At 45.3% G+C, this 12,004-nt stretch overlaps 1 protein-coding gene across 2 annotated transcripts in view; it reads left to right on the top strand.

Annotated features, from left to right (window-relative positions):
* Positions 1-12,004, top strand: part of SLC27A2 (solute carrier family 27 member 2) — a 42,529-nt gene that overhangs the window by 26,386 nt on the left and 4,139 nt on the right. Inside the window, exons 7-10 of one of the 2 annotated variants that reach the window (XM_083712674.1) lie at positions 495-693; positions 3,952-4,049; positions 7,402-7,532; positions 9,861-10,187. In XM_083712674.1, the coding sequence (XP_083568800.1) occupies positions 495-693; positions 3,952-4,049; positions 7,402-7,532; positions 9,861-10,037 (605 nt within the window). In that variant the 3' untranslated portion in view covers positions 10,038-10,187. Of the gene's footprint in view, positions 1-494; positions 694-3,951; positions 4,050-7,401; positions 7,533-9,860; positions 11,002-12,004 lie in introns of those variants that run through there. The other variant, XM_083712673.1, reaches the window with a different exon arrangement.

Raw genomic sequence — 12,004 nt, 5'->3', positions numbered from 1 at the left:
GGGAACCGCCAGAAGGCCCTCGGGCAGAACGATGGAGGTGGAGACGCTCCTTCAGGTATACTGGACCGAGGCTGTTTAGGGCTTTGAAGGTCAGCACCAACACTTTGAATTGTGCTCCGAAACGTACTGGGAGCCAATGTAGGTCTTTCAAGACCGGTGTTATATGGTCTCGGCGGCTGCTCCCAGTCACCAGTCTAGCTGCCACATTCTGGATTAATTGTAGTTTCCGGGTCACCTTCAAAGGTAGCCCCACATAGAGCGCATTGCAGTAGTCCAAGCGAGAGATAATTTATTTTTTAAAGCAACTAACAAATGTAATAATAGATAGATTGATACATAGATTGTACCCAGCCCATCTGACTGGGTTGTCCCAACCATTCTGGGTGGCTTCCAACAGAATATAACAAATCAGAGTGAAACATCAGGCCTTAAAAACTTCCCAGTATGGGGCTGCCTTTTTATACTTGCTTGTTGTTGTTTTTTGTTCCCTACAGGTGAAGTGGGACTGTTAGTTTGTAAAATAACACGGTTTGCACCATTTAGTGGATATGTGGGAGCCAAGAGCCAGACTGAAAAGAAAAAGCTCAGAGATGTGTTCCAGAAAGGGGATTTATATTTCAACAGTGGTGATCTTTTAATGATTGACCATAACAACTTCATTTATTTCCATGACCGAGTTGGAGACACATTCCGGTTTGTTGGCTTTTTATGTATAATAATAATAATAATAATAATAATAATAATAATAATAAATTTTATTTATATCCCGCCCTCCCCAGCCGAAGCCGGGCTCAGGGCGGCTAACAACAATAAAACAGTACAAAAGTACAGCACAAACAACACTCTAAAATCATTCATTATAAAATTGATTCAAATCAAGCCACTGGCAACCATTGTGCCAGAGCTCCACGAAGATTGCCGAGGGAGGGAGTCAGGTTGTGCCCTGGCCAAAGGCCTGGTGGAACAGCTCTGTCTTGCAGGGCCCTAGTCTCTAGTGACAGAGCGTTCCACCAGATCGGAGCCACAGCCGAAAAAGCCCTGGCTCTAGTTGAGGCCAGCCTAACTTCTCTGTGGCCTGGGACCTTCAAGATGTTTTTATTTGAAGACCGTAAGTTTCTCTGTGGGGCATACCAGGAGAGGCGGTCCCGTAGGTACGAGGGTCCTAGGCCGTATAGGGCTTTAAAGGTTAAAACCAGCACCTTAAACCTGATCCTATACTCCACCGGGAGCCAGTGCAGCTGGTATAGCACCGGGTGAATGTGGTCTCGCAGCGAAGACCCCGTAAGGAGTCTCGCTGCAGCATTCTGCACCCGCTGGAGTTTCTGGGTCAGTCTCAAGGGCAGCCCCACGTAGAGCGAGTTACAATAATCCAGTCTGGAGGTGACCGTCGCATGGATCACAGTGGCTAGGTCAGGGCGAGAGAGATAAGGGGCCAACTGCTTAGCTTGGCGGAGATGAAAAAATGCTGTCTTTGTTATAGCTGCAATCTGCGCCTCCATGGAAAGGGAGGTATCGAAGATTACACCCAAACTCTTAACGGATGGTGCTGGCACTAATTGCACCCCCGCAAGAGATGGGAGTTGCCCCCCCAATCCCATATCGTCCCGTCCCAGCCACAGGACCTCTGTCTTCGAAGGATTTAGCTTCAACCGGCTCCCACGTAACCATCCAGCCACAGCTTCCAAACATCTGGTCAGTGTGTCTGGGGCCGAGTCAGGATGGCCGTCCATCAACAGATAGAGTTGGGTGTCATCAGCATACTGATGGCAGCCCAGCCCAAAACTCCGGACAAGCTGGGCGAGGGGGCGCATAAAGATGTTGAAAAGCATCGGGGAGAGTATCGCACCCTGAGGCACTACACACACCAAGGAGTGACGCGATGACAATTCCCCCCCAAGCGCCACCCTCTGTCCCCGACCAGATAGAAACGAGCGCAGCCATTGAAGGACTGTGCCCTGAATCCCCACGTCGGCAAGGCGGTGTACCAGGAGTTCGTGATCGACCATGTCAAAAGCTGCTGACAGATCTAGAAGAATCAGCAGCCCCGACCCGCCTCAATCCAGCTGTCTACGAAGATCATCTGTTAGGGCAACCAGAGCCATCTCGGTTCCATGACCCGCACGGAAGCCGGACTGGAATGGATCCAGAGCCGATGTTTCATCCAGAAACCTACCAAGCTGTTCGGCAACCGCTCTCTCAATCAGGAACGGAAGATTCGAAACCGGGCGGTAATTGGATAGATCTAAAGGATCTAATGATGTTTTCTTTAAGAGCGGGCGCACCACTGCCTCCTTCAGTTCCGCAGGGAATGTCCCCGTGCCAAGGGACAAATTGATGATATCCCCCAGGAGGGCCTGCACCTTGTCTGGACACGCTCTAATCAGCCAAGACGAGCACGGGTCGAGAGGACAGGTGGTGGGCTTTCCAGCTCGGAGGAGTCTGTCCACATCGGCTGGGGGTATCCGGTCGAAGTGGTCCAATACTGGACCCGAGGACAGTCGAGGGGCCTCCAGTTCCTTTATTGTATCCAAATTGGCAGGGAGGTCATGGCGGAGCAACAAGACCTTCTCTGCAAAAAAGCTCGCAATGACCTTTATGACCTTTAAAAGGTGAAAGCAAATAATTGTGGGTTCTTAATGTATGCAGCAAGGGACACGGGTGGCGCTGTGGGTTAAACCACAGAGCCTAGGACTTGCCGATCAGAAGGTCAGTGGTTCGAATCCCCGCGACGGGGTGAGCTCCTGTTGCTCAGTCCCTGCTCCTGCCAACCTAGCAGTTCGAAAGCATGTCAAAGTGCAAGTAGATAAATAGGTACCGCTCCGGCAGAAAGGTAAACAGTGTTTCCGTGTGCTGCTCTGGTTCGCCAGAAGCGGCTTAGTCATGCTGGGCACATGACCCGGAAGCTGTACGCCGGCTCCCTTGGCCAATAAAGCAAGATGAGCGCCACAACCCCAGAGTTGGCCACGACTGAACCTAATGGTCAGGAGTCCCTGTATGCAGCTCATCAGAAAGATGATGTGCAGCAGAGAATTTGGGTGATCATGTCATTGTGCAGGTTGGGGGACAAACACACCTCTCTCTCTCTCTCTCTCTCTCTCTCTCACACACACACACACACACACACACACACCCTCTTTTGTTGACCTCTTACTGAATATGTGAGCTTACAATGAAAAATATTCTGTCATCACTTAGTGATGCCAACAATCAGCAGATGAATGTGTGGACTTATTCCAAGTCAGTCCACATACTGACTTGCAGAAATGGCAACATGAAATGGCCTTGAAGAGGGGGTTCCGTATTATTGTGTCAGGGCTGGAGCCACGAAAGCTGAACCCGGAAAACATTTCCATGGATGCCCTATGTGGTAGATAGTCAGAAGTTCAGTATGGGGCATCTTCCAGAGGTTTATATGGTCTCAGGCTCTGAACTAGCCCCACCCACCCAGGGTGGCCATTAGGCCCTGTGGTCTAAACCACTGAGCCTCTTGGGTTTGCGGATCAGAAGGTCGGCGGTTCGAATCCCTGTGACGGGGTGAGCTCCCGTTGCTCGGTCCCAGCTCCTGCCAACCTAGCAGTTCAAAATCAAGTGCAAGTAAATAAATAGGTACCACTCCGGCGGGAAGGTAAACGCCGTTTCCGTGCGCTGCTCTGGTTCGCCAGAAGCGGCTTAGTCCTGCTGGGCACATGACCCGGAAGCTGTACACCGGCTCCCTTGGCCAATAAAGCGATATGAGCACTACAACCCCAGAGTCGTCTGCGACTGGACCTAATTGTCAGGGGTCCCTTTACCCTTTACCTATATTACTTGCAGGTTAGTTACTTAATTTGTATGGCTACATCTCTGCAAAGGAAAGTGGCGCAAGTGTCCATTATTTTGCAATGTTACTTGCTCTGACTTTGTTTGCTTTAATGGGATTTTCTCCCCTGCTGCCCCCCCCCCCCATCTCAGATGGAAAGGAGAAAATGTTGCTACAACTGAAGTTGCAGATATTCTGGGACTGATCAACTTTATTCAGGAGGCAAATGTATATGGCGTGCCCATTCCAGGTATAGTATGAATGCTCTGGTGTGAAAGGTGATAGCTTTGTGGCTTCTTGAAAAGAGAGAGAAAAATGGCCTTCTTTCCATCATTGTGGCTGCTACACTCCCTCAACACTCATCCTAAGTGATCAGAAGATCTCTGTCCCACTTTCTGTATTTTCCTCATAACACATTTGATTTTTTTGTAACCACGATTGCAGAGTAATGTATCAACATTTTAAAAAGATAGCAGCAGAGTCATTAACTTTCTAGACAAACCCAAATACTGTACTGTTTTTCTGCATTTGTAAACACATTTTGAGTTGCAGAGAAGGGAAGTTGAATTAGGATGAATGCAATCAATTTTTAAATATTGGGAAGTCCGTGACAGAAGTGGATATTTTGTATGAACCGAAATATTAACTTAGTGGTACCTTGGTTTAAGAACAGCTTAGTTTATGAACAACTTGGATTAAGAACGCTGCAAAACCCAGAAGGAGGTGTTTTGGTTTGTGAACTTTGCCTTGGAATAAGAACATGTTCCGCTTCCTGCTGAGTGTGTTCCATTTGTAAATTGAGTCCCCCACTGCTATGGGAAAGCACGCCTTGGTTTAAGAATGCTTTGGTTTAAGAATGGACTTCCAGAATGGATTAAGTTTGTAAACCAAGGTACCACTGCATACATGTCTACTCAAACATAAAGCCACACTAAGTTCTATAGGACTAAGTGCAAAGGATTGCAGCCTTATTTTACTATATACTTTTCCTTTCTCTAAAAGAATAAAAGACAGATCAGCGACAAGTTCTATTTATATATTTATGCACATTTTTTTAAAAAATATGTATTTATTTATGTACCCTTTATATGCTGAAATGGCATCTAACCAGTTTACCAGTTTAATAAAAGTGTAATTACAAATCATAAGATCAATACAAATTAAAATACACAACAACAATTCCATTGGGGCATTAAAATACCCCCAATTAAATATAGAAATGAATGCAATGAATACAAAATTTTAAAATACAATAATAATAATAATAATAATAATAATAATAATAATAATAATAATAATAATAATAATATCCTGCCCAACAGAATATTAAAAACATGGTAAAACATAAAACATTAAAAAAACATTAAAAACATCAAACATTAAAAACAATAAAACAAACCGTTATAAAGCACAACAATCAGAAGAATTAAATATGATTATGTGATTAAATGTGCTTTGTTTTCAGTAAACGTCTTTTTTTAAAAAAAAGTAAAAGTAGCAAACAATAGGAGTATTTTGCTGGGTGCTCCATTTCTGCCACCGACATTTAGAGCTTGATTACCAAGTGCGCTTCAAGCTGCTTTCCTTTGTTTTCACCTACCTCTGTTGAAGAGGTAAACACCTAATTGCCATGGGAAAGATTTCGCCAACAAGAGAACTGAATAATAGTCCAGAGTTCCTTATCCTCTTCTCAGATTATGTTACAGCAGATGGAGGAAATACAGCTCAGCTCCCCTTGGGCCTAAAAAACCAAATAGAAGACTGAAATGCCTAATTGCAAACTGGTCTTGCAGCAAGGGGGAGAGTAGCAAGTCGTGGTAACCCTTCACCTTTTTTTATTATGCCTATCTATCTAAAATCACCCCTTTTAGATAGATCCTATATATTTGCCACCTGACGTAAGTTCACAGGGACAGAATCTCTCCTAAACACTTGAGCTGATCTGGCCAAATATTCTATCCCAAACCACAAATCCTTTGAGTAAACAGTATTCAATGCCAGGTGTTCCTTTCCAAGTGACAAAAAGCACAGATTAGCTCATAAGAAAGTATGCAACCATGTTCTCACAGCCCTGGCTAGGGGCTCCTGTGTCAATAACATTCAAGGTCATAGACCTTAGAAGCCCTGGGAGGAGGCTGGTTCCATCAAGACTATTCCAGCCCCTTCCCTTACGTTTGGCTTAAAAAACCGTAGTCCTTTCACCTACGTGTACAAGGAAGCTCTCTCATCCCACACATAGCATGTCTACAGTGTCAAACAGCCATGGTTCAGCTGAAACCTCCAGGTGCCCAAAGCCACTGGAGAGATGGGCCTGATAATTTGGCTGTTTTTAGTTCACGTTCTTGATGTAGGGCAGCGGTAGACTTCAGGCAGCTATGGTCTTCTTCTCCATGGTCTTCTCTCAGAAAAGGTCTGAGGGTTAAGTTGTTGTTGTTGTCGTTGTTGTTATTACCCTGCCTATCTGGCTGGGTTTCCCCAGCCACTCTGGGCGGCTCCCAACAGAATATTAAAAGCACGATAAAACATCAAAAGGTTAAAAACTTCCCTAAACAAGGCTGCCTTCAGATGTCTTCTAAAAGTCAGATACAGTGGTGCCTCAGGTTACAGACGCTTCAGGTTACAGACTCCGCTAACCCAGAAATAGTACCTCGGGTTAAGAACTTTGCTTCAGGATGAGAACAGAAATCGTGCTCTGGCGGTGCGGTGGCAGCGGGAGGCCCCATTAGCTAAAGTGGTGCTTCAGGTTAAGAACAGTATCAGGTTAAGAATGGACCTCCGGAACAAATTAAGTACTTAACCCAAGGTACTACTGTAGTTGTTTATTTCCTTGGCATCTGATGGGAGGGCGTTCCACAGGGTGGGCGCCACTACCAAGAAGGCCCTCTGCCTGGTTGCCTGCAACCTCACTTCTCGCAGGGAGGGAACTGCCAGAAGGCCCTTGGAGCTGGCCCTCAGTATCCTGGCTGAACGATGGGGGTGGAGACGCTCCTTCAGATATACTGAGGTAGTCAAGTATACCTTGACTACTTGACAAGTTGTCAAGACAGCCTGTATTTTTTATGATTTATACTGTTTGAAAAAATTTCTAGTACGCTGTATCAGGAACTTCTTGAGATGCGGTTTAGAAACACAAGCAACAGATATAATGGGAAAAACTGATTTTAATAAATGATTACAGTATATTTGTTACTTAAGAGAAGTGTTGAAGCCTCAAAGAGATAGAGGGAAGTCAACTAATATAGCAGGGATTCAAACTAGTTTTTCCGGAACAGAAAGAAAGTGACTGTAAAGAAAGAAAGAAAGAAAGAAAGAAAGAAAATAAGGATTACAAATGTATTTCTTTCTGAGACCTAGTGTATAGAATATTCAAATTACTGCTTGTGCCCTTTGAACAATTTAGTGTACTTGACTAATTCTTTTTTTGTTTTATATTATCTACCTTTTAATTTCTTTTTCTTCTTCTTTTTCCATTTTTGTATTTTTCCTTTTGAATTTTGAATATTTGGATGTAATGTTTAATTTATGCTTTCTTTGTAATTTTTAAAATGCAATAAAGATTTAAAAAGAAAAAAGAAACCCAAGCACCAATGATTGCCTTGCAGGTCACGAGGGCAGGATAGGCATGGCATCCATACGCCTAACAGACGGCTGTGAATTTGATGGGGGACAACTCTACAAACACGTCGTCGACTACCTGCCTGCTTATGCAAGGCCTTGTTTTGTGAGGATCCAGGTAAGTCTGCCTTACTAAGGACCATTTTCAGCATGGAACAGGTTCTAGTATTCGTGGAAGTTACAGTATGGTAGGAATCTGCGCATCTATGATTCTACCGCTCCTGTAAGAAGACTGATTACAGCATTCAGGCTTTTTTTTTTTTTAGAGAAAAGGCAAGCAAGAGTCAACAGGATGTTGTTGTTGTTGTTTAGTCGTTTAGTTGTGTTCGACTCTTCGTGACCCCATGGACCAAAGCACGCCAGGCACTCCTGTCTTTCACGCCCTCCCACAGTTTGGTCAAACTCATGTTTGTAGCTTCGAGAACACTGTCCAAGCATCTCGTCCTCTGTCGTCCCCTTCTCCTTGTGCCCTCCATCTTTCCCAACATCAGGGTCTTTTCCAGGGAGTCTTCTCTTCTCATGAGGTGGCCAAAGTATTGGCGCCTCAGTTTCACAATCTGTCCTTCCAGTGAGCACTCAGGGCTGATTTCCTTCAGCATGGATAGGTTTGATCTTCTTGCAGTCCATGGGACTCTCAAGAGTCTCCTCCAGCACCATAATTCAAAAGCATCAATTCTTCGGCAATCAGCCTTCTTTATGGTCCAGCTCTCACTTCCATACATCACTACTGGGAAAACCATAGCTTTAACTATATGGACCTTTGTTGGCAAGATGATGTCTCTGCTTTTTAAGATGCTGTCTAGGTTTGTCATTGCTTTTCTCCCAAGAAGCAGGCATCTTAATTTCGTGACTGCTGTTAACAGGATAGAAGGGTATAAAATGATGCATGAAATGGAGAAAAAGGACAGAGAAATGTTTTTCTCCCTATGCATCATAGCACTAGAATTCTAAACGTTGGAAGAGGACAGACAAAAGAACATACTTTTTAACGCAGTGCATTTGAAATTGCTCCCCCAAGGGGCGGTGATGGCCAGCAGCTTCGATGGCTTTAAAAGAGGAGCTCAGTCAGTAGAGCCTGAGACTCTTGATCTCAGGGTTGTGGGTTCGAACCCAATTTTGGGCAAAAAGATTCCTGCCTGCCAGGGGGCTGGACTTGATGACCCTCATGGTCCCTTCAAATTCTACAATTCTATGGTTCTAAATTCATGAAGAATAATGTTATCAGTGGCAACTAGCCCTGATGGATGTGTTCTATGTCCATAGTCAGAGGCTGTATGACTCTGAATCCTGGAAGCCACAGGAGGAGACAGTCCTTTTTCTTTGGGCATAGTTGATTAAGGATACTTAATCCAGAGTGGTGCATGCTCTAGTTATCTCCTGCTTGGACTACTGCAATGCGCTCTACGTGGGGCTACCTTTGAAGGTGACCCAGAAACTGCAATTAACCCAGAATGCAGCAGCTAGACTGGTGACTGGGAGCGGCCGCCGAGACCACATAACACCGGTCCTGAGAGAACTGCATTGGCTCCCAGTATGTTTCCAGGCACAATTCAAAGTGTTGGTGCTGACCTTTAAGGCCCTCAACGGCCTCAGCCCAGTATACCTGAAGGAGCGTCTCCACCCCCATTGTTCTGCCCGGACACTGAGGTCCAGCGCCAAGGGCCTTCTGGTGGTTCCCTCATTGCAAGAAGTGAGGTTACAGGGAACCAGGCAGAGGGCCTTCTCGGTAGTGGCGCCCGCCCTGTGGAACGCCCTCCTTTCAGATGTGAAGGAAATAAGCAGCTATCTTCTTTTTAAAAGACATCTAAAGGCAGCCCTGTTTAGGGAAGTTTGTTTCTAACACTTGATTGGAAGCTGCCCAAAGTGGCTGGGGAAACTCAGCCAGATGGGGTATAAATAATAAATAATAAATTATCATCATCATCATCATTAGGAATTGTAGCTCTGTGAGGGGGAAACTAGAATTCCCAGGATTCTCTGTGGGAAGCAATGTGCTTTAAATATGTGTGGGGTGTGCTTTGAATGTATAGTGCGATTCCGTCCTTAGTCTCAGAATCCTAGGTGTGTAACTTGAAACCCAACAGAGATGGACTCAACTTTAACCTACACCTTGGAGATGAGCCTAAAAGCTGACTTCATAGCTACACCAGCCAGACTAATTTTTATACTTCCTTTTTATTTTTTGGCAAACTTTGTACTAATCCTTTCCCCCCACTTCCTCATATTTTGTGTAACGTCTTGCCTGATAAAGAGTTCTTGAGAGCTCAGACACGTGTCATTATTTTTGGCATTTTTGTTGATTCCAGTAAAGATATGGCCCAACAGATAATATTAAGGCTACAATCCTGTTTACCTGAGAGTAACCCCCTCTGAATACTGTTCCTTACACTTGCGTAAACATGCATAGGATTGCACTGTAATTTTGCCTTTTCCCTTGTCGTTGCAGGATGCCATTGAGGTCACCGGAACATTCAAACACCGGAAGGTGCAGTTAGCCCAAGAAGGATTTGACCCAGCAGCTATCAAAGACACCCTGTATTTCCTGAATGACAAAGAAAAGACATATGTACCCCTAACGGAGGACATTTATAATTCAATATGTAGCAACCAACTGAAACTATAATGCACCAAAGCTGCTAGCTGGTGGTGTTTGTAAGAGAAGCAAGAATCGGTTTTTATATAATGTTAGAAAGTTACCAAAATTGATTTGAAAGTGATTGCGTGTTTGTATCTAGAATCTAGTGGGTGGTTCCCTAGACCAGAAGGCTGGGAGGTCTCCGGCTCTTGATGGGGTTACACTTCCCCTGAAGGAGCTGGTTCGCCGCTTGGGGGTGTTCCTGGATCATTTGTTGTCGCTGGAGGCTCAGGTGGCCTCAGTTGCCCAGAGTGCCTTCTATCAGCTTCGGCCGGTGACCCAGCTACTCCCCTATCTAGACAGGGATAGCCTAACTACTGTTGTCTATGCTCTGGTAACTTCAAGGTTAGATTACTGCAATGCGTTATACGTAAGGCTGCCTCTGAAGAGGGTTCGGAAACTTCAGCTAGTGCAGAATTCAGCAGGCAGGTTGCTCACCGGAGCAAGACGGTTTGTGCATATTACACCGATCCTAGTCTGACTGCATTGGCTACCAATTAGTTTCCGGGCCCCATTCAAAGTGCTGGTTTTGAACTACAAACCCTTAAACGGCTCAGGACCACAATACCTCAAGGACTGCCTCTTTTCATATGAACCTACCCGGACCCTGAGATCATCTTCTGAGGCCCTTCTTCATGTGCCTCCTCCTTAAGAGGTGCAGAGGGTGGCAACGTAAGAACAGGGCCTTCTCTGCAGTGGCTCCCTATCTGTGGAATGCTCTCCCCAGGGAGGTTTGCCTGGTACTTCCATTTTATACCTTTAGGCACCAGGTAAAAACGTTCCTTTTAAACCAGGCCTTTGGTTGACCTGATTGACATCCTATGTAGTTGGTGTTATTGGGTTATTCTTATTTTGATTTTATATATTGTTATCTTTTCTGTGAACCACCCTGAGATCTGTGAGTATAGGGCGGTATATTAATTCAAATAAATAAATAGAATTTTAAATGCCATTATGTTCTTTGTTTAACAGATATTTTAGTGGTGATGGTGAAGTTGTTTTACAACTCTGCCTTCACAGTTCTGGGCAGTATGCTTCCGAATGCCAGTTAATGGGAATCACAAGGCACTCGGATCCCATTTGTGGGTATCTGTGAGAACTGTGAGAACAGGATCCTGGGCTAGAGAGGACCTGAGGTTCTCCTTCCCTGTCATAGGAGTTCCTGTATTCTTGTTTTACATACACATTCCTTTTAGCACTAAAATCTGCATGATCTGCATATGAGTTCCTGCCATGTGGCTTATTGAGTACTGAATGATCGTCTCCATTATCCCTGTGTAGACAGGCCTAGTGGTTGCTGGAAATCAAAATGGTCCTGGAGTAAGTGAATTAATCTTCAGACCACCTTGACCTATTCAACCCTTTTCTAGATTGCCAAATCATTGGGACAATGTCCCCACATTTCAGGATATCCTTGTTCTATAAAGTAGATGCGCCTAACTCAGCAGCAATGTACTAACATGTGTGTCAGAGAACTGCCATCAGTACTGGAGGGGGAGCGCAAAAGCCAGAGGGATTCCAGAGAGCGTCCGGGGATCAGGAGGAGCAGCCCATCTTCTGGGGAAGAGAATCAGTGTAGCACCAGTGGAGAAGGGGGGCAGATGGGGGAAGCGGCGAGGCGGTCCCATGACTCCTTGCCTGGGACCAGCGGGGAGAGTAGGGGTCCTCCGTTGCCCACACCCTCCCTGCGCAGAAGGCTTTCGTGCAGAGAGAGTAGGCGGAGACTAGGCATCAAAGAGCTTCTTTGCTGGAAGAAGTTTAAGAAACGCCCACTCACGGATTCTGCCAGCGACTGAGTCAGCCACGGGTGAGTGGCTGTCCGGACAGAAAAGGTTCACTTTGGCAGCCCAGCCAGGTGTTTGCACCCTGCCAGGGAGATAGGCATCTGCTTACGCACGAGCAACCCCTTAGAACCATTACAATGTGTGAAATATTTTTTTCGTAAATTACCGTTT

This window comes from Podarcis gaigeae (assembly GCF_964106915.1).
Source record: "Podarcis gaigeae genome assembly, chromosome: 14".
NCBI classification, from domain to species: Eukaryota; Metazoa; Chordata; class Lepidosauria; order Squamata; family Lacertidae; genus Podarcis; species Podarcis gaigeae.
This window is presented reverse-complemented; position numbering and strand designations above follow the sequence as displayed.